General features: G+C 38.9%; 1 protein-coding gene across 2 annotated transcripts in view; it reads left to right on the plus strand.

Annotated features, from left to right (window-relative positions):
- The window catches only part of tln2b (talin 2b), a 169,127-nt gene that overhangs the window by 104,814 nt on the left and 42,550 nt on the right, over positions 1-21,763 (plus strand). For both annotated transcript variants that reach the window (XM_051884143.1, XM_051884144.1), the window contains exons 18-30: positions 1,509-1,676; positions 2,296-2,590; positions 5,219-5,385; positions 8,536-8,664; positions 9,873-9,986; positions 10,080-10,193; positions 10,297-10,431; positions 12,920-13,048; positions 13,147-13,249; positions 16,569-16,777; positions 17,253-17,372; positions 17,540-17,737; positions 19,800-19,939. In XM_051884143.1, the coding sequence (XP_051740103.1) occupies positions 1,509-1,676; positions 2,296-2,590; positions 5,219-5,385; positions 8,536-8,664; positions 9,873-9,986; positions 10,080-10,193; positions 10,297-10,431; positions 12,920-13,048; positions 13,147-13,249; positions 16,569-16,777; positions 17,253-17,372; positions 17,540-17,737; positions 19,800-19,939 (2,021 nt within the window). The remainder of the gene's footprint in view (positions 1-1,508; positions 1,677-2,295; positions 2,591-5,218; positions 5,386-8,535; positions 8,665-9,872; positions 9,987-10,079; positions 10,194-10,296; positions 10,432-12,919; positions 13,049-13,146; positions 13,250-16,568; positions 16,778-17,252; positions 17,373-17,539; positions 17,738-19,799; positions 19,940-21,763) is intronic.

Consider the following 21,763-nt stretch of genomic DNA (forward strand, 5'->3'; position numbering starts at 1 on the left):
TGCCCTAAATTCATCACGAGAGATTTTCTTCTCACACAGTATGAGTTGCAGTCTGAACGTGTTTTTCCTCCCCCTTTTGATTGAGTTTATAAAATATACAGGTATGTACAAATGTATGTACAAGATGTTTACGAGTGTAGGAAAAAGGGATAATTCACCCAAAAATTAAAATTATTTCATGATTTACTCACCCCCAAGCCATCCTAGGTGTATATGACTATCTTCTTTTAGACGAACACAATCAGAGATATATTTAAAAATATCCTTGCTCTTCCAAGCTTCATAATGGTAGTGAACGGGGGCGAGATTTTGAAGCCAAAAAAAAAAATGCATTCCTCCATCATAAATATAATTTATACGGCTCCAGGGGGTTAATAAAGGCCTTCTGAAGTGAAGTGATAGGTTTTTGTAAGAAAAATATCCATATTTAAAACTTTATTAACTATAATAACTAGCTTCCGGCAGACTGCCGTACACATCGATTTGCGGCAGAAGAGTAACCCGTGACCAGACGCATGACGCAATGACAAAAGCGGAAGCGCAGAGGAGAGAGCAAAACTAAACACCCGTCATGAATTAGAAGTCTAAAACGATAAATTTTAAAGAGAAATATCAGAGCATTTTGGTATAAGAGAAGAGGAGAGTTTGTCAAAGCCCTATTTGTTTAAACCGCGACAGGCGTCTAAGTTTACGCTACTTCTACATCCTGCATCATACATCGCATCAGGGGTTACTCTTGTGGCGAAAATCGACTTGCGCAGTATGCGTACGGCCGTCTGCTGAAGGCTAGTTATTTTAGTTTGTGAAGTTTTAAATATGGATATTTTTCTTACAAAAACCCATCGCTTCACTTCAAAAGGCCTTTATTAACCCCCTGGAGTCGTATAGATTATTTTTATGATGGATGGATGCATTTTTTTGGGCTTCAAAATCACGCCCCCCATTCACTACCATTATAAAGCTTAGAAGAGCCAGGATATTTTTAAATATATCTCTGATTGTGTTTGTCTAAAGGAAGATAGTCATATACACCTAGGATGGCTTAAGGGTGAGTAATGCATGGGTTAATTTTCATTTTTGGGTGAACTAACCCTTTAATCTCAAAGTTTATTGTAGGTTTGTCTTGAAGGTTTATATGTTATTGCTAAAAAATGTCTTTATGAAGGAAATGGATTTTTCTACCTCTGAAACTCCACTGTTGTGCTTTGTAATGTACCTGAATTTACTGATTGGTTAATATCAAATCCCTCAGCCAATCACATGCTCCTTGTCTCATTATTTCTTGGCAAGGCAGTTTTCGCTTGTGGTAAACACTTTAGTGCCCATTTTCAGCACGTAAAATTTGATTTAGTGTGGTTCGTCTGATGTTGTCACAGTCAGTTAGCCTCCGAGAGCGTTTTATTGCCCTCTATTTTATTCTGTTACACTCTATCCTTGCGTTTATTTCATTCATTAGCCTGGGCCAGGTTGCTTCACAGTGTGTTGCTTGAATGACGAATATGTTTCAGGACATTATGATGAACCTGGCTAAAGCTGTTGCAAATGCCGCCGCCATGCTGGTGCTGAAAGCCAAGAACGTGGCACAGGTGGCAGAAGACACGGCGCTCCAGAACCGAGTCATTACCGCCGCCACGCAGTGCGCGCTCTCCACCTCACAGCTGGTGGCCTGCACAAAGGTACATTTCATAGTTTGTAGAGAAGTAGATACTACTGATCATTTATACATATAATTGATAACCTTTATTAAGGATGTAATGGAAGTTAACTGGAAGACATCTGTCTAAGAATATAGATACAGATAAAGGTACATATTTTAATTTAATATTTAAATTCAAAATTAAATGTTTATTTTAGTGGTCAACAGAAAGCAGAGGGGCTGATGCATATATAGGGATATATAATGTCACACTTTATAGATAGTAAATAACACTATTACACTAAAGTAATAAAATGAGCATTTATTTTAAAGGGTTCATGACATGGATTTTTTTTAGATCATTTTAATATGTTCTTTGAGGTTACCTTATAATATTAATACATTTTTGTTTTACACACACACACACATACATCAGTGATACATAAGTTGACCACTACTTTATTTTAAATCCTTTTAGTATGGTTTCCTGAAACCATACCATGATAATAAAGATATAATTTCACTATTTCAGTTCTAAGTTTGTATTTTCATCAGTAAGAAAATCACACATTCCCTTGCACTTTATACCCAAAATAATCTGTTGCTATTCTGAACGCAGTGTCTTTCATCTATTTTGGGTGTACGTGTGATTGTTGTAGGTGGTGAGCCCCACCATCTCCTCGCCGGTGTGTCAGGACCAGCTGGTGGAGGCGGGACGTCTGGTGGAGCGTTCTGTGGAGGGGTGTGTGAAGGCGTGTCACGCCGCCTCAGAGGAGGGCGAGCTGCTCCGACAGGTGAACATGGCGGCTGGGGCGGTCAGCCAGGCCCTCAGCGATCTGCTGCAGCATGTGCGCCACTACGCCAGCTGTGGAGAGCCAATCGGACGCTACGACCAGGCCACTGACACCATTATGACTGTAACGGAGAGTATTTTCACCTCAATGGGGGACGCAGGTGAGACTAGCCTATATAAACTATACTTTCTTTTAAAAGTAATGCATTACAATATTGCGTTACTCCCTAAAAAAGTAACTAATTGCGTAAGTTACTTTTTTATGGAAAGTAATGTTATATTACTTTTGTGTTACTTTTTCTTATCAGGGCTGGCCTGTTTGTTTGTATGTTTAACAACAAAAAAGTTCTATTTTTGGCAAATGTAAAGGTCCTTTCACACCAGAAGTGAAATGAATAAGCCTCAGGCTGAAGGAAATGCAAATTCACGCCTGTACAGTAGAGGGCGCAGCTCAAACAAACCTTTCAGCTGTATTGCCATTCTGGATTACAGAAGAATAGAACGCAGGAGAAGGAGTAGATGAGTGAATGTACGTTCACATTTAGTCTAGAACTAGTCTAGAATAATCGTCATGTTCATACAGCGCACAATGCCTCGGCACTTACTCCTGATTTCTGTCAACATGGGGACAGGAGAGCTGTCAGTCAATAAATGGGAAAACAAAGTAACTTGCGTTACTTATTTGAAAAAGTAACTCCGATATTTTGTTGTAAATTTAAAGGTAATGCGTTACTTTGCTAGTTACTTGGAAAAAAGTAATCTGATTATGTAACTTGCGTTACTTGTAATGCGTTACCCCAACACTGATTATAACGTTATTTATGTAATTAAATTACATTATGTATATAATTAATCTCTAGATACGAACTTTGATGTAATTTAATAGTTATAATATTGTCATTTAATAGTGTCTTTGCCCGCTTTCTCCACCAAAAACCATTAGGCTGAACACTAATAGTAAAAATAATAGCAATCTTTCCTCAAAAAGCCACACAATTTGAGGTATCATGCACAGTGCAGGATGAGTTTTGCGCCAATGTTTATTACTTGGGGTTAAGGGATTGTTTGAATCCCCTAGCCACAAATATGAGCAATAGAAATTGTGATTTTTGCCTTAGAAAGTACCTCTAAATGCGATAGGTGGGCCGGTGCCACAGGATGTAGAACAGTTCCAAGAGACAGAGAATTTATTTAATAAATGGAAATCAAAGTCAAATAAGCATACAGTAATACACAAGAGAGCTTTAATATCTTTTAGGCTCGTCGTCCAAACAAAGCATATCTGTGCTGTGACGCAATAGGATTAGCTTTTCCATATTCAGAATTGCACAATTTTGATGGTGTTCCTGGCCTCATTTTGGAGCTGTCATTGCGCGCTAACCTGCTGGCTTCTAGTGACCCACAAGCAATGTTAATTCTCAGTTATAATGCCCTGACAAATATTTAGCTTGCTAGCTTTGCTCCTCTTTTGTATCTTGTCTCCAGTGCTGTTGTTTTTCTGGAAAAATTTGACCCCCAGTTTATTTTGTCTAAGTGAGGTCCCTAAAAATTATTTTGTCTGCGGTCCATGTTGTGTTTTTGAGTTGTTTTCAAAACTGAAGATGTTTGTTATGCTATGGCCATAAGTCTAAAGAATCCTCAAAAGATTCTAGGCCCGTGAGGTTGTTGAAAACATTTCATATAAAACCGCTACAGAGCATCAAATCTGGTCTCAATCACACACACACACTGTCTTTGAACTTTTTAAAGAAAAACACATGGCAAAAGGTGCCGGTGGGGTTGTCTGCAACTGTTCAAGTAAAACATGGAACATGATAAACGACCTGGGCGCACAAATAATTGTCATCATCATCAAAGAGTTGTTCAGCTTTAAAGTCAACAAGAAATCAAAATTGACTTTCTTAATACATGTTACGGTTCATATTGTGCATGATTCACTAGTGCATGTTATTAAAAAAAAAAATTTTTTACATGTAATAATTTGCTTCACTTCTGTAACAACTTTTTCGCTGAAATCACTCGAGCCACATTACCTTAACGTTAGTTAATATTGGCTATTAGAAAGGTGAACTTGACCTCCAGTCTGCACATCCAAGTCTACAAACATCCTCAAACATGGCGGCTCTTCAGAAGTGGGGTAGTCGCCCACATTAAGCTGCAAACTTGCATTCGGGTCTGTTATGAAAAGCCCACTTTTCATTTTCTGGTGAATCAAATCAAATCCTTCCTTTTTTTTTTTTTTTTTTTCTCATTTAACTAAAGTAAAAGGGGTGAATTCTGTTTCATGTTGATTTAACAAGCTTACTATTTTCACACTGGATCCATCCTACGTTTGGAGAGGTGAAACACCTCTTACGCACACCTCTCTCCCTTGATAATCTTGTCAACGCTTGTATTTCTGGATCTGTGTAGGTGTTTGGGAAATACAGAGTCCATTTATGGAAAACGAGTAGGCACACTTTTGAAAGGGCCCTTGATCAATGATGTACTTCAGGTCACACGGGTACACAGCCATTTGAGCGCTTCAGTTCCTGAAGTGATATGCAGAGAAAATGCAGAAAGATTGATTTTCAAAGAGAACAGCTTCAGCTGTGCCAGATTCACACACATCAAAGAAACGTGGAATGGCTGTCAGGTTTATTTTTTCCAGTCTGAAGTCAAGGACAGTGAACATACTGTAGAAGGAGCCAAGAATATGCCAGTATATGTTTCTGAAGAAATACAAGAATCTGCCCACACAACATGATGATATTGTGATGTTTAAATAACAATTATTTTCACATTTACAGGTGAAATGGTACGACAGGCGCGGGTTTTGGCCCAGGCCACCTCGGATTTGGTGAATGCGATGCGTTCTGACGCTGAGGCTGAAATTGATGTGGATAATTCCAAGAAACTACTTGCAGCTGCCAAGCTGTTGGCCGATGCCACTGCCAGAATGGTGGAAGCTGCGAAGGTATGAAAACTAAAGCAAGATACAACCTCGACATTTACAGTATAAAAAATACAGTGATTTTTAGTCATGTACCATGTTTTGTTACCATGTTTGTTGACAGATTTTGTGCTTTGTTTGGTTAGGTTTTGTTTGGTTTTTTGTTGTTTTGGTTTTGTATTTTGTGTTTTGTTTTGTCTTGTTTGGTTTGGTTTTTTGGGGGGATTTTGTTTTTGATTTTGTTTTACATTTGTTTTTGTTTTGGATTGGTTTTGTCTGGTTTGTTTTGTTTTGGGATTTTGTGTTTTGTTTTGTTAGGTTTGGTTTTGTTGTTTTGTTTGGTTAGGTTTGGTTGTGTTTTTTTTGGGGGGGGGATTTTGTGTTTTGGTTCTGTTTGGTTTTGTTTTTTGTTGTTTTGTTTTGGGATTTTGTGTTTTGTCTTGTTTGGTTTTGTTTTTTAGGGGGGTTGTTTTGTTTGGTTTTATTTTAAATTTGTTTTTTGTTTTGGATTGGTTTTGTCTGGTTTGTTTTTTGTTGTTTTGTTTTGGGATTTTGTTTTTTGTTTTGTTACGTTTGGTTTTGTTGTTTTATTTGGTTAGGTTTGGTTGTGTTTTTTGTTTTGGGATTTTGTGTTTTGGTTTTGTTTGTTTTTGTTGTTTTGTTTTTGAGATTTTGTGTTTGGTTTTGTTTTGTTTTTGGGGGGCTTGTTTTGTTTGGCTTTGTTTTGAATTTGTTTTTGTTTTGGATTGGTTTTGTCTGGTTTGTTTTTTGTTGTTTTGTTTTGGGATTTTGTTTTTTGTTTTGTTAGGTTTGGTTTTGTTGTTTTGTTTGGATAGGTTTGGTTGTGTTTTAGGTTTTTTGGGGGGTTTTGGGATTTTGTTTTGTTTGGTTGGGTTTTGTCTTGTTTGGTTTTGTTTTGTTTTGGGGGGATTTTGTTTTGTTTTGTTTTATATTTGTTTTACATTTGTTTTTGTTTTGTGTTGTTTTGTTTTTTGTTTTGTTTTTTTTGTTTTGTTTTTGAGCCATGGTAATAACCTGTTTTTTTGGACATATGTTGTGCAAAAACGTGTTGTTTCAGCTATGGTTTTTGTATGTGTGGCATGTTACCACCATACCATGGGAATTTTTTTGAACATGTATTATGGCTACACCATGCTTATACCTATAGCATGGCAATACCATGTTACTTTTTGGACTACCTTGGCATATCATGGTAATACCATGATACTTGTTAATCATTCTATATCAAATTTTAACCTGATACAATGTAAAATGGTGCAATGGTACTGGTACAGATCTTTTTATAAGGTAGAAAAAGAATAATATGGTTAGATGTATGCAATTTTAACCCCATTTTACATTTTGTTTTAAAATCCAGGACCCACAATCAGCAGCCACACTGTAAAATGTGCTTCCCCTTGTCATCAGTTTTTCGTCTCTGAAACCTGAAAGAGCCCTGAGCCATGATTTAGATTTGACTGATGATGAGATGGACCACTGAATCGATTGTCGATCTCCATCTGCTACGTAGAGATGTATAAATGGCCAGGAAGTGATTAATATGCAGACGTATGAAATGCTGGTTTATGGCTTGTTAGGCACATTTGATCCATGATACATTAATCACAACATCACTGCCATTATCAAACGTAAAGATGAGGAATGCGCCACAGACGGTTTCCTTGGTAACAGAGATGGTGCAGACGGCCCCTAATTCCTCTTTGCATTGAATGTTTTGTAATGCGTCGTAAGTGTGCGGATAGCGTAGCCGAGAGTTCTGCTGTCGCTGACAAATTTCCCTTCACAGGGCTAACCGAGTCTGGGATTTATCTGTGACAACTTTGTCCTCTGAGAATTGCCTTTCACTTTTTGTTTAACCATTAAGCAAGGAGATAAAATGGAACAATGAGAAACACCAAGGCTTCAAAATGGCATATTAGATACTAGTTTTGAAAGGAGGTAATATGCAGAATGTGTACTGTCAGTGTTTATATATGCCTACAGTATATACTGTATGACTAAATTCAAAATAAAAAAATAATATAATGCTCCACATTACAGTTAAAAAAAAAAGAAATTGTGACATTCTCTCATAACTGTAAAGTTATATTTCACAATTGCGACTATTTCCCATAGTTGTGCCTTTATCTCACGTTTGTCATTTTTAAGCTCATTTTATTTCCCATAATGGTGACTATAAATTGTAACTTTTCCCATAATTGTAACTTTATATCTCACAGTTGTCATTTTATTTCCCATCATTTTGACTATATTTCGTAATTGTGACTATATCTCACAATTGTAAATTTATTTAATGTAATTATGTCTTTACATCTCACAATAGTGACTATATCTTGTAATTGCAACTATATATTTCATAATTGAGACTATTTTTCATAGTTATGGCATTATACACTATATTGCCAAAAGTTTTGGGACGCCTGCCTTTTCGTGCACATGAACTTTAATGACATCACATTCTTAATCCGTAGGGTTTAATATGGAATTTTTGACCATTCTTCTAGAAGCGCATTTGTGAGGTCAGGCAGTGATGTTGGCGAGAAGGCCTGGCTCACAGTCTCCGCTCTAATTCATCCCAAAGGTCTGTCGGGTTGAGGTCAGGTTTCTGTGCAGGCCAGTCAAGTTCCTCCACACCAAACTCGCTCATCCATGTCTTTATGGGCCTTGCTTTGTGCACTGGTGCGCAGTCATGTTGGAACAGGAAGGGGCCATCCCCAAACTGTTCCCACGGATTTGGGAGCATGAAATTGTCCAAAATGTATTGGTATGCAGATGCATTAAGAGTTCCTTTCACTGGAACTAAGGGGCTTTATTTGGGGCATAATTGTGACTTTATTTCTCATTACTGTGACTATATTTTTATAAATGCAATTTTATTGATCATAATTCTGACATTGTATTTCACAAAAAAAATGTTTGTTTTAAACTTTTTAAACCTTATTTTAATTTAAACCATTTTTTATGCTCTAAGGTGGAGATTAGCTTTCATAAATACTTCATATGTTACATTAAAATATTAGTCAGTATATAATGGAAAGTGTGCAGTGATAAAAATGTTACACAAGCTAATGTTGCATATTAAAACCAGCTGACAGAAGTGGGTAAAGTACATAAAACTAGTGCAGTAATTGTACCTGAATTGTATTTGTGCAGGGGGCTGCCGCATACCCAGAAAATGAAGACCAGCAGCAGAGGCTGCGAGAGGCTGCTGAAGGGTTACGGGTCGCCACCAACGCAGCCGCTCAGAATGCCATCAAAAAGAAGCTCATTCACCGACTGGAGGTGAGGACATGCATAATCATCCCACCTCCCGTTTAGCGGTCAGCTCTGTGTTTGCTCCTGCCTTCTAACACACGGTTTGAACATATTAAATTATAGTGGAGGACTCTAATGAAATGTAAAAATTGATTATAAAACCCTTTTTCAAAATGAAAATACTGTCATCATTTACTTATCCTCGTGTAGAGGACTTTTCAGTTGGGATCATTTGGGCTACTTTTATGTAGTAGCTTTCATTGTATACAAAGAAAAGCATTTGGTAAACTTATTCTTCATTTTAGGCTGAACTATCCTACTAAGAGTTGGATAGAAAGAGCACCTTTTCTTTAAAGTGCCCCTATTACGGATATTACCTTTCATGTAGTGTCTAATATTGCTGTTTGTGAATGTAAAAGATCTGCAAAGCTTTAAAGATCAAAGTGTGGATAAATAGAGTAAATATCTCCCAAAAGAAAGAACCGCTTCTGAACCGCCTGAAACGAGTAGTCAGTAATTTCAGTCTTACTTCCTGCACGACCTACATAGGTTTGTAACAAATTTGGATAATGCCAGCCTATGGTTTTCATTAGCTGCATGTGAACAATGTTTACTTTGACCCTCAAACACTGTAGTTGTAGCTGAAGCCTGGAAGAGTTTGGTTCGTGTTGTCGACATGTCAAGAACACGCTATTTTCTTTGTTGTGAGAGCAAATCTACTTTGCATGCACTTCCAAATGATGAGGATTCGGCGGGAATTGATGCAGTAAAACTGACGCTATCAATACTGTTCGTATTACTGTATGTACAAGTGCTGAAATTCAGATATGGTAATGGGAGTTTCATTCCCGACAGCGGTAGACCAATCAGAGCAGAGTAGACCAATTAAAACAGACTGGGCCATCTGACTCATATTATCATGGAAGAGATAGCATTTTATCAGCTTGTATGTGTTATAAGACACAATGTAAGCAGTCCAGTTCCCATAGTGGGTATTTTTCCAGTCGCCAACAGTTTCAGCCAGTGGAATTCAGCGTTGTGGTTCTGTTCTCTTCACATCAACAAAGATGGCTTTGTTCTTGAGGTTCTTTCTTAACATCTATCATCCGTCCTCACACATGGAATATTCTTTCGTAATACAAAGAAACAGTCCACCACTGTGTCCACATTCACTATTTCCTGTGTTAGTAATAATTGATGCTGTAATTCATTATGTTGATATTTGTCTGGAACAGAATGCAGCTAAGCAGGCCGCAGCGGCAGCGACGCAGACCATTGCTGCCGCCCAGAATGCAGCAGCATCCAATAAGAACACCATGTCACATCAGCAGCTCGTGTTCAGCTGCAAGGTATTGTGGGTAAAATTCTTTTCCGAGAAATATAGAAGACTCATTTATAAGTCTATAACTATTCTGACTTTTGGTTTTGTGGATGCTTTCCAGGCTGTGGCAGACCATATTCCACAGCTAGTGCAGGGAATGAGGGGCAGTCAGGCCCACCCGGAAGATCTTGGTGCCCAGCTAGCCCTTATCATCGCCAGCCAGAGTTTCCTGCAGGTAAAACACACAATTCTGTGTCTGTTTAGCACCCCTGATTTGGCATTAAATGATCCTCACATCGTTATTTGTCATCCTTTGTGTTTTGTTTGTCTCCAAACAGCCAGGAAGTAAAATGGTGACGTCTGCTAAAGCGGCCGTTCCGACTGTAACCGACCAGGCAGCTGCGATGCAGCTTGGTCAGTGTGCCAAGAACCTGGCCACCTGCCTGGCAGAGCTGCGCACAGCTGCACAGAAGGTACCCACAGTGCCTTACAGTAGACCTCAAAACACCTTTAAACACTTGGGGTGTGTTCACACTTGGCAGGTTTGGCTTGATGAAAACAAACTCTGGTGCGGTTTGACTGAAATATAAACGCAATACAGACCAAAGACATCTAAACAAACCAAAAACAGGATGTGATGTCACAAGATGTGACCCTAAAAAGGAATGCTCAAGCATACCTGTTTTTTGTTGTCATAGGAGCTACGTTACACATTATAGTTCAATACAGGCATTGGAAATGCCGTCTCCTTGCCAAAGATCTTCATTAGTCTGTGTGACGGAGGAATTCCTGGTGCTGTTTTGAGTCCTTTACACAATGTATAAGCTCTCTGTGAGTTCTCAACTGGTAAAAATACCATCATATGTACACACATACAACAAGCGCATTTAGCCCAGAACAAAGCATTGTTTTGGATGCTTGGTAACTTCCGGGCGCCAAATATGTCATAAAAGCTGTTTGTTTTAGTTTGGTGTTAAAAATGTGAATTCTAAAGGCAGGAACACACCAAGCCAATGCCGACGAACTAGTGGCGATGAAAGCAGACTGCGGGGTTGGTTCACATCGGCAGCGTCTGGGTCCAAAGTTGGCCTGACACACCAAACCGACGCTCGACAGCCGGCGGCCAAGTAGCAAGTCCGTTCTGCGCCTGCGTAAGATGAAATGCCTTTCTGTATCAGCAGGTGGCAGTAGCTGAACAGCCAATCAGAATAATCAGATGGCCCAACGAGCTCCAACGCCAATTCAACATGTCGAATCGGCCGAAAAAAAGCCGACAAGGACCAACTTCAGCCAATGGTGCGGAACACACTGAGAAAACTTAGTCGGCCGATGAACAAAAACTGCCCGACAGCCAACCGTCAGGTTGGTATGTTCCTGCCTTAAGCGAACCAAGACTAAATGGGTCATTTTCTTATTTGGTCGAGAACAAAATAAGTGTGAACACACCCTTAGGCATATTGTAATAACCTTAATGCAGTGCACTGCATCAGGTGTAGAAATGAATCTTTCCATTACTCAAGGGATAATTCGAACAGAATTAAAGGTTTTCTCATCATTTAAGGTGCAGCTACATTTACTGTTGTTCAAATAATTTTTTAGTCAAAATACGGTAGAAAACTGCTTGATTGGAATCTTTGCATGAGGGCGAAAGATTTTCCTACACAGATTCGCAACAGGTTCAAGTTGTTCATGCGAATTTGCTGCTTGATTTGAAAGTGATTTCTGTGTTTGTTGTGTTGTGTGGGGGCTTTCTTGGCTAAATAATTAGAGAGTCAGACTGGTAACCTGAAGGTTGCGGGTTCAGTTCTCAATACCGGCAGGAAATGACTGAGGTGCCTTGAGCAAGGCACCTAACTCCCCCTATCACTCCCCGGGCGCCACAGCAAAATGGCTGCCCACTGCTCCAGGTGTGTGTTCACTACTCCTAATGTGTGTGCACTGACTTGGATGGGTTAAAGGATTAGTTCACTTCAGAAGTAAAATTTCCTGATAATTTACTCACCCCCATATCATCCAAGATGTTTATGTCTTTCTTTCTTCAAAAGAAATTACGTTTTTTGAGGAAAACATTCCAGGATTTTTTTTCTTTATAGTGGACTTCAAAAGGGTTCAACGGGTTGAAGTTCCAAATTGCAGTTTCAGTGAAGCTTCAAAGGGCTCTACATGATCCCAGCCGAGGAATAAGGGTCTTATCTATCATTTTCTAAAAAAAAAAAGTAAAAATTATATACTTTTTAACCACAAATGCTCGTCTTGCACTAGCTCTACGATGCGCCATGCATTACTTAATCATGTTGGAAAGGTCACACGTGACGTAGATGGAAGTACCGAGTAAGTGTTTACAAAGCGAACATGCAAAGACTAAAAGTCAAACGGCCTTTACAATAAAAAAGGTAAAACAACGATGTCGGATGATTTTAAAGTTGGAGGAGAAAATGAGATGGAGTTTTTCGCCCTACTTCCACCTACGTCACGTTTGACCTATCCAAAGTGATTACGTAATGCGTGGCAGATCACAGAGCAGTGCAAGACGAGCATATGTGGTTAAAAAGTTTTTTTTTTTTAGAAAATGACTGATCGTTTCGCTAGATAAGACCTTTATTTCTCGGCTGGGATCGTGTAGAGCCCTTTGAAGCTGCATTAAAACTGCAGTTCGGGCCTTCAACCCATTGGTAGCTGTTGAAGTCCACTGTATGGAGATAAGTCCTAAAATATTTTCCTCAAAAACCATAATTTCTTTTCGACTAAAGAAAGAAAGACATAAACATCTTAGAAAACATGGGACTGAGTAAATTATCAGGAAATTTTAATTCTGAAGTGAACTAATCCTGGGACAAATTCCAAGTGTGGGTAACCATACTTGGCCTTCACATGTCACTTTCACTTTTCATACATTACTATACTATTGACAGTTGAACTTTTTTGACGCAAAGTTTTTCATCTTTCTGTCTTGTTTCGTAGGCTCATGAAGCGTGTGGTCCTCTGGAGATTGACTCTGCTCTCAACGCTGTTCAGACTCTGAAGAGTGAACTACAGGATGCCAAAATGGCCACACTGGAAGGACAACTCAAACCACTACCAGGAGAATCGGTAAATGAAATGTACCACATAAAAAAAATAGAAAGATAATCAGACATGTTAGCAGTACCATTTTTACCATAACTTCTTTACAATGCTTGTGTCTGTAGTTGGAGAAGTGTGCTCAGGATTTGGGGAGTACGTCTAAAGCTGTGGGCTCCTCCATGGCTCAGCTACTGACCTGTGCCGCCCAGGGCAATGAACATTATACTGGTGAGATGACTTACGTGGCTTTACAACATATGAAACAAAATACTTCAGGAAAATCTATCTGAGCTGAATACAAAACGCACAGTATTACAAACAGAATAACAACAGGATTTACACAAGTAGGACATGTTCCTGGATTAACATCCTATTAACAGAGAAGAGGAAGAGTTGTTGTAGTAGAGTGTTGTTAACATGCTGTCATTTTATGCCGGACTGCTTCACAAACGAGGGTCAATTCAACGCTGGATTTGCACAAAAGATTAACATGATGGCACATGCTAGTCGATGAGTTGAATCAACTCCACAGCAACTACATAAATTTATCCACTAACCACTCAGAAACATCCGTTTGCATTCTAAAAGTTGTAATTTCTTCCTGAGTCTCTCCATCAGTGTCCGACTCCGGTTTGAACAATGTAAGGCTGAACACCGTTACTGACAATCTTCAATTTGGCTGCGTGAGATTCTCCAGCTTTGTTGTTGTTGAGCAACCGAAGCGCGAGCTGTTAAAGCTCTGCCCTCTTCTGGAAAAGGGGCCGGGAGCAGCAGCTCATTTGCATTTAAAGGGACCCACACAAAAACATTTATTACATATTATTTATTCTTTTTCTAAAAATGCATCCACTAGACGCCAGTATCTCAAAAACTGTCTTGAGTTTGTCCTTCAATGCTGCTTGTTCTGAATTAAAGGCATGAAAACAGAGAAGAGAGAGCGATGCTGTAACTTACCTGCACCTCCCATCAATTTTTTATTCTATCTGGCTGGATCGCTGCTCTCAGGAGAGCTTCTGAAGACAGATTTTAATGGCACGCTCAAACAAATCCACTTCGGCTCCTGCAGTTTCTCAAGCCAAGGGTATAACTAACCCCTGTCCCTCATTAATCTTATTTTCACTAGATTTAACATACCATCAGCAATTGGGCTCTACTTGGCTGGATAATGCAATTTGATGCAATTTGCCTGCATTGGCCCTTCCCTTTTTTTGCGTTCAGTTCTATAAGTAAAGGCCAGATCCCATATGGTGCCTCATTTTCTTTCCACGCTCATTTGTTGGAACAGCAGGGGCATTCTGGGTCAACCATGCACCAAAATGAGGCTTAAAGCTTTATTTGGAACAAGACATTTGGGCTGGGTGCTTCAAAAATGTCCTTCATTTTGCAATTACAGTTTATTCCACTAATGTAATCAGTCAGTAAATGTAAAGGTTAAAGTGAATGTATTGTATGGATATGAGTATGATATAAGGGGGATGACCAGTATACATTTTTTTATGGCAGATACTAGTGTTGATATGTGAGAGAAGAGTGTGGTTTAACTGCAATATAATTTTTTTAGCCTTCGATTCAATGATCCAAATGAGACAACAACAAAAAAAATCACACACAAATTGGCAAAACTCAATGGACATTTATTTTACACAATGTTTTTTTTAATTAAAGTAAGTCAAGCAGGCATACCCTAGTGAAAAAAATATACTAAAATGTATTTGAAATACATTTATTTTGTGCTAAGTATACTACAAATACATTTACATATTTATGTGCTAAATAAAAAAACCCTGTATTTGTACTTTTGGTATGCTAAACTGGTATACTTAAAGTCTGGATGGAAGCACTTTCTTCAGCTCATTCTCGTTGGTATCGCTCACTGCCGTTATAAAGCTTGGATGTGTCAGGATATTTATTAACATATCTCCGATTATGTTCATCAGAAAGAAGAAAGTCATATACACCTAGGATGGCTTGAGGGTGAGTAAAGCTTAGGGTAATTTTCATTTGAAAGTGAACTAATCCTTTAATGGATTTGAAGTATACTTAGTATGAAATAAATGTATTGTAAATAGATTTTGGTGTATATTTTTTACTAGGGTAGTTATCGAATGACGCCGATTATCTCAGTCTTTTACTGATAGATATAATCTCATAATGCCAAATATTGACTAGTTAATCAGACTGTAAATATATCTGTCGATCACAATAGATAAAATCTCATAATTCCAAATGTTAGTCGATTAATTGGTCCAATCGCTATGATAAATATAATACAATATCTGACGATATATTGGTTGATCACCGATAGATATAATCTCAGAATGGCAAATATCTGCCATTTAATATGTGTGATGTATATATTGTTCAATCGCGATGATAAATATAATCTCAGAATATTGCTTTATTAATCAATCTAGCCAATATATCAGTTGATCACTGATAGATACAATCTCATAATGCCAAATATCGGTAGATTAATCAGCCGAGAGCCGTGGGAATGGAGTGATTCTCACAGAGGAGTTCAGAAGGATAAAAGGAGGAGTAACGACAGTGAAGGATGAGAGAGGACCAGTTCTGGACTATTTCTGTTGTGTGTTTTATGTGGCAGTCGTCCGTGAAGGGCTGCCGCTTTACTTTTGTTTTGTTGTTTGTTAACTTTGTAATTAAAGTTTGTTGAACGTTTGCCGGTTCCCGCCTTTTTCTTCTCTGAACTTTAAACATTGCTACAGTGGCACTGTGCATTATGGCCAAACATCTCCATTTTGTTCTCGTCTGTCCAAAGGACATTGTTCCAGAAGTCTTGTGGTTTGTTCAGATGCAACTTTGCAAACCTAAGCCATGCCGCCATGTTGCTTTTAGAGAGAAGAAGCTTTCTCCTGCCAACCCTTCCAAACAAGCCATACTTGTTCAGTCTTTTTCTAATTGTACTGTCATGAACTTTAACATTTAACATGTTAACTGAGGCCTGTAGAGCTGTAGCTCTTGGGGGTTTTTGCCATTTCTCTGAGCATGGCACGGTCTGACCTTTGGGTGAATTTGCTGGGATGTCCACTCCTTGGCAGCTGTCTTGAATGTTTTCCACTTGTGAATAATCTTCCTTACTGTATAATAATGGACTTCAAATTGTTTGGAAATGGCCTTGTAACCCTTCCCGGATTAATGGGCAGCAACAATTGCTTTTGCTGACGTCTTTCCTCCTTGGCATTGCGTTAACACACACCTGTATGCTCCAGAACTTCTGCTTTTATAGAGTTGGTCAAACCTTTTAATTCCTATGGAAGCAGTAAGGGTGTACTTAGTTTTTCACACACGGCTTCTCCATTTTGTCCTAGTTTTTGTTAAATAAATAATAACACTGTGTAATATGTCATGTGTTGTTGTTCATCTGAGGTTGTATTTACCTAATTTTAAGACTTGCTTAAGATGTTTTTTTTAATTTTGTCCTGATACGTAAAACCATAGAATTCAAAGAGGGTGTACTGTACTTTCTTTTTCACATGATTGTATTATTCAATCTCTATAATCCCAGACGCGTGTGTGTTTGCGACAGGTGTGGCAGCGAGGGAAACCGCTCAAGCTCTGAGGACATTGGCTCAGGCCGCGAGGGGAGTAGCAGCGAGTACCGTGGAGCCTCAGGCTGCGGCGGCCATGTTGGACTCTGCTTGTCACGTGATGGAGGGCTCGTCCATGCTAATCCACGAAGCCCACCAAGCCCTGGTGTGCCCTGGTGATGCAGAGAGCCAGCAGAGATTAGCACAGGTGGGACGACGTAGATTCAACCTTTAAACAACACAAAAATAAACAGATGTCTGGCCATCTGCAAGAAGATTTACACAAGGTTACATAGTTATCCAAAAAGCAATGGTATATATCTACTCGTCTTTATTTGAGGCCAGAATACTTTTTTAGTCTTCTTCAGCTACTGTGTTAAAACCAGATCAATCTCCCATCAGCTCCCTCTTGGCAATTATCTCCAATAAACAGAGCTATTTTCTATTGTCTCTCTGTTTCTCAGCGGCCCTTTTTCTGGAAGGTGCTAGTGTGCCTCCTGATTCGAACAGGTTCCTTTGGGATACAAACATATTGCTTGGCATATGTCTCTGACAGTAGCATAAATTAGGGACACGGATTTCTCTGTTGTGCCGAGGAACTGATTTAAATTTTAGATTCAGGCTGCATCGCTCTGGGCCTTTGTAGAGTTATTGATGGGAGTGTATGTGTTGGTGTTTTTCAGGTGGCGAAGGCTGTCTCTCACTCCCTGAATAACTGTGTGAACTGCTTACCTGGACAGAAGGATGTGGACATGGCTCTCAGGAGCATTGGCGAGGCCAGTAAGAAATTGCTTGTGGAAAATGTAAGTTCTTTGTCAGGTCTTTGAAGCTACTAGCGAGTCTAAATGTTTCGAAAAATCGTTATTACATACATTTTTGCAGTTTATGAATGTTCCTTTTGATCATGTTTCATAAATGAGTGATAAACTCAACCAAAACTCTGACATTTTACCCTCTCCTGTTTTTCCAGCTTCCTCCATGCTCCAAATCCTTCCAAGAGGCCCAGACGGACCTGAACCATACGGCAGCCGAGCTGAACCATTCGGCCGGGGATGTGGTGCAGTCTTCACGTGGGAGCAGCAGCCAGCTGGCTGTGGCTTCTGGGAAGTTCAGCCAAGACTTTGACGAGTTCTTAGATGCCGGCATTGAGATGGCCGGGCACACTCAGGTACAGTTTCAATGCCTTCTCAGAGCTGGGAGACAGTTCATGATGTACTCCATCCACAGAGAAATCTTGTTGGTCCAAAATCAAGTGTTTCATTTAGTCCCATTGCCACAGGTTTATAAAATCAATCACCTAGGAAAAAAATGGGTCGTTCTGAAGAGCCCAGTGAATTCAAGCATGATACTGTGATAGGATGCCACCTTTGCAGTAAGTCAGTTTGTGAAATTTCATCCCTGTTAGATATTCCACGGTCAACTGTGAGTGGTAATATTGGAAAGAGTGGAAGAGTTTAGAAACAACACCAACTTATCCACGAAGCGGATGGTCTCGTAAAGTCACAGAGCGGGATCACAGAGTGCTGAGGCGCATGGTGCGTTAAAGTTCCAATGCTCTACTGATTCCATAGCTGAAGAGTTTCAAATTTCCACTGGCATTAACATCAGCACAAAAATTGTGCGGCAGGAGCTTCATGGAATGGGTTTCCATGGCCAAGCAGCTAAATGCAAGCCTCACGTCACCAAGTACAGTGCCAAATTTTGGATGGAGTGGCGTAAAGCACACCACCACTGGACTCTTAGCAGTGGAAAACATGTTCTGTTGAGTGACGAATCACGCTTTTCTGTTTGGCAGTCTGATGGGCAAGTCTGGGTTCGGCGGATGCCAGGATAACATTACCTGCCTGACTGCATTGTGCCAACTGTAAAGTTTGGTGGAGGAGGGATAATGATATGGGGCTGTTTTCAGGGGTTGGGCTTGGCCCCTTACTTCCAGTGAAGGGAAATCTTAATGCTTCAGCATACCAAGACATTTTCAACAATGCTATGCTTCTAACTTTGTGGGAACAGTTTGAGGAAGGCCCTTCTATTCCACCGTAACTGTGCCCCAGTGCACAAAGCAAGGTCCATAAAAACATGGTTGGATGAGTTTTGTGTGAAAGAACTTGGTTGGCCTGACCTCAACCCCATCGAAGACCTTTGGGATGAACTGGAACGGAGATTGCGAGCCAGGCCATCTCGTCCAACATCAGTGCCTGACCTCACAAATTCTCTACTGGATGAATGGGGCAAAAATTCCCACAGAAACACTCCAAAACCTTGTGGAAAGCCTTCCCAGAAGAGTGGAAGCTGTTATATCTGCAAAGGGGGGCCAACTTAATTTTAATGTCTATGTATTTAGATTGTGATGTCATTACAGTACCTGTTGGTGTAATGGTCAGGTGTCCCAATACTTTTGTCCAGATAGTGTGTTAAAAAGCCACAGAAAAACTTTTTGTATGCATTTTAAAGTTTTGATTAATTTGTTAATTAGCGCCTCATCCAATTCACTCAGGCACATAATTGTCCCAGAGAGCATGAAGACGCTCCACCCTAATGAAATCTTTGATGTTCTGGTTCTGCATGTTTTGTTGATTAATTTGGAGAGGCAATGGTTTGATGGAGCGTGACATGCCCATTAAAGGAAGACTGAGGGACAGTGTGGGACACAGATTTCTGGACGGACAGGCCAGAAGCCATCAGCAGATCTGTGAGACTAGTGCCTATCTAAATAACAAGTAAACTGCCACAGTTTGTTATTTTAGGGCAAAATTACAAAAGCATATCAATTTTTCTCATGAATATTAATTATGTGGTATCATGTAATTAATGTTCAGTAGGCCCACATGCTTTGTTAAAAAGCAAATTATGAAAAATAGGCTCTAGCCATAGTATATTTGCCATTTACCGCCTTTTTCTGTCTGTTCCTCACACATAGTTGTCATATGGTTACAGAATATGTGAAATATGGTGCATCCCTTTTAAAGCTTGAAAGCTTCTATTCCCAATTATAACTGCATAGAAAAGTGACAGTACATTTTTTAAAAAAAATTTGTTTGTTTGTTTCTTAAAAGAAACAAAGTCATATGGGTTTAAAACAAAATGTATCATTTTTGGTGAACTATCCCTTGAATTTTCTTAGCCATAATATATAACCTCTTTTCAAATAACTGCACATTTTTCTGCTGAAATAAAGTTGAAAAACATTATAGTTTGACTGCACGCTGAGCTGCCATCTTCTGTTTCCACAGTCCAAAGATGACCAGATCCAGGTGATTGGCAACCTGAAGAATATCTCCATGGCATCCAGCAAGCTGCTGCTGGCTGCTAAGTCCCTCTCCGTTGATCCAGGGGCAGCAAATGCCAAGAACCTTCTCGCAGCTGCGGCACGGTAGGAATGAGCTTCATTCGGTGGCCTGGGGAGAGTTTAGTGATCATTAGCCATTCAACCTGAGGGCCAGCCTGCCAGCCAGCAGCAAAAAATATTATTAGCTGAATGTTTCCACAAAATGAGAAAATGCAGAATGTTTTCTTTTAGGGTCAGGGTGTGGATTAGGGTTTGGTTATAGTACTTTTAACTAGCTGTATATAAAAACAATGGAAGTTCTGTCTATGTTGTGTGGACCAATACTATTTAATACACATACTAGGTCAATGGAAAGTCCCCAATGATCAAAAAACAAACATTTGTGTGAGAGAGTGTGTTTGTTTGATGTGTTTTTGTTTGTTAGTTTTGAGAGTGTTGAAATTTGTTTGTTAGTGTGTTTTATTTGTGCTGGTGAGTGAAAGTTTACTTTGTTACTGTGCTTGTGAATTTTTGTGTGTGAATGTTTGTCTTTGTGTGTTTGTTATTGTGAGTATGTTTGTGTTTGTTAGTATGTTTGTGTTAGTGTGTTTTGTTTGTTATTGTGTGTGAGTATGTTTGTTGTGAGTGTGAGTTTTGTTTGGTAATGTATGTTTTGTGTTAATGTTTGATTTTTTTTTTTTTTTTTTTATAGTGAGTATGTTTGTGTTTGTTAGTGTGTGAGTTTTGTTTGTTATTGTGCAAGTATGTTTGTTAGGGTTTGTGAGTTTTGTTTGTGTTTGGTAGTGTTTGCGTTTTGTAATGAGAGCATGTTAGTGTTTGAAAGTTTTGTTTGTGTTGGTGCTTGAGATTTGTTTGTTATTGTGTATGTTTGTGTTTGTTATTGTGTATGTTTGTGTTAGTGTGTGGGTTTTGTTTGTTATTGTGTATTTGTGTTTGTTACCGTTTGCGTTTTTTGTTAAATTGTATATTTGTGTTTATTGTGTGAGAGTATGTTTGTGTTTGTTATTGTTTAAGTTTTCTTGGTTATTGTGTATGTTTGTGTTTGTTACTGTTTGCATTTTTTTTTGTTAAATTGTATATTTGTGTTTGTTATTGTGTGTATGTTTGTGTTTATTGTGTGTGAGTATGTTTGTGTTTGTTATTTGAGTTTTCTTGGTTATTGTGTATGTTTGTGTTTGTTTGTTAGTGAGTGTGAATTGTGTTTGTGTACGTTTGTTTGTTAGTGTGTTTTGTTTGTTATCATGTGACTGTGTTCGTTATTGTGTGTATGTTTGTTAGTGAGTAGTTTTGTTTGTTATCGTGTATGTTTGTGTTTGTTCCTGTTTGAGTTTTGTTTGGTAATGTATGTTTTGTGTGTGTTAGTGTGTGAGTTTTGTTTGTTATTGTGTATGTTTGTGTTTGTTCCTGTTTGAGTTTTGTTTGGTAATGTATGTTTTGTGTGTGTTAGTGTGTGAGTTTTGTTTTTTATTGTGCAAGTATGTTTGTTAGTGTGTGAGTTTTGTTTGTTATGGTGTATGTTTGTTTGTTAGTGTGTGTGTGTGTGTGAGAGAGAGAGTTTTGTTTGTGTTTGGTAGTGCTTGAGTTTTATTATGTGAGCATGATTTTGTTAGTGTGTGAGTTTTTTTGTGTTTATTGTGTATGTTTGTTAGTGTGTGGGTTTTGTTTGTTATTGTGCTAGTATGTTTGTTAGTGTGTGAGTTTTGTTTGTGTTGGTGCTTGAGTTTTGTTTGTTATTGTGTATGTTTGTGTTTGTTAGTGTGTGAGTTTTGTTTGTTATTGTCCAAGTATGTTTGTTAGTGTGTGTGTGTGTTTTGTTTGTGTTTGTTGGTGCTTGAGTTTTGTTTGTTATTGTGTATGTTTGTGTTTGTTAGTGTGCGAGTTTTGTTTGTGTTGATGCTTGAGTTTTGT

This window comes from Ctenopharyngodon idella, chromosome 24 (genome assembly GCF_019924925.1).
Source record: "Ctenopharyngodon idella isolate HZGC_01 chromosome 24, HZGC01, whole genome shotgun sequence".
NCBI lineage: Eukaryota > Metazoa > Chordata > Actinopteri > Cypriniformes > Xenocyprididae > Ctenopharyngodon > Ctenopharyngodon idella.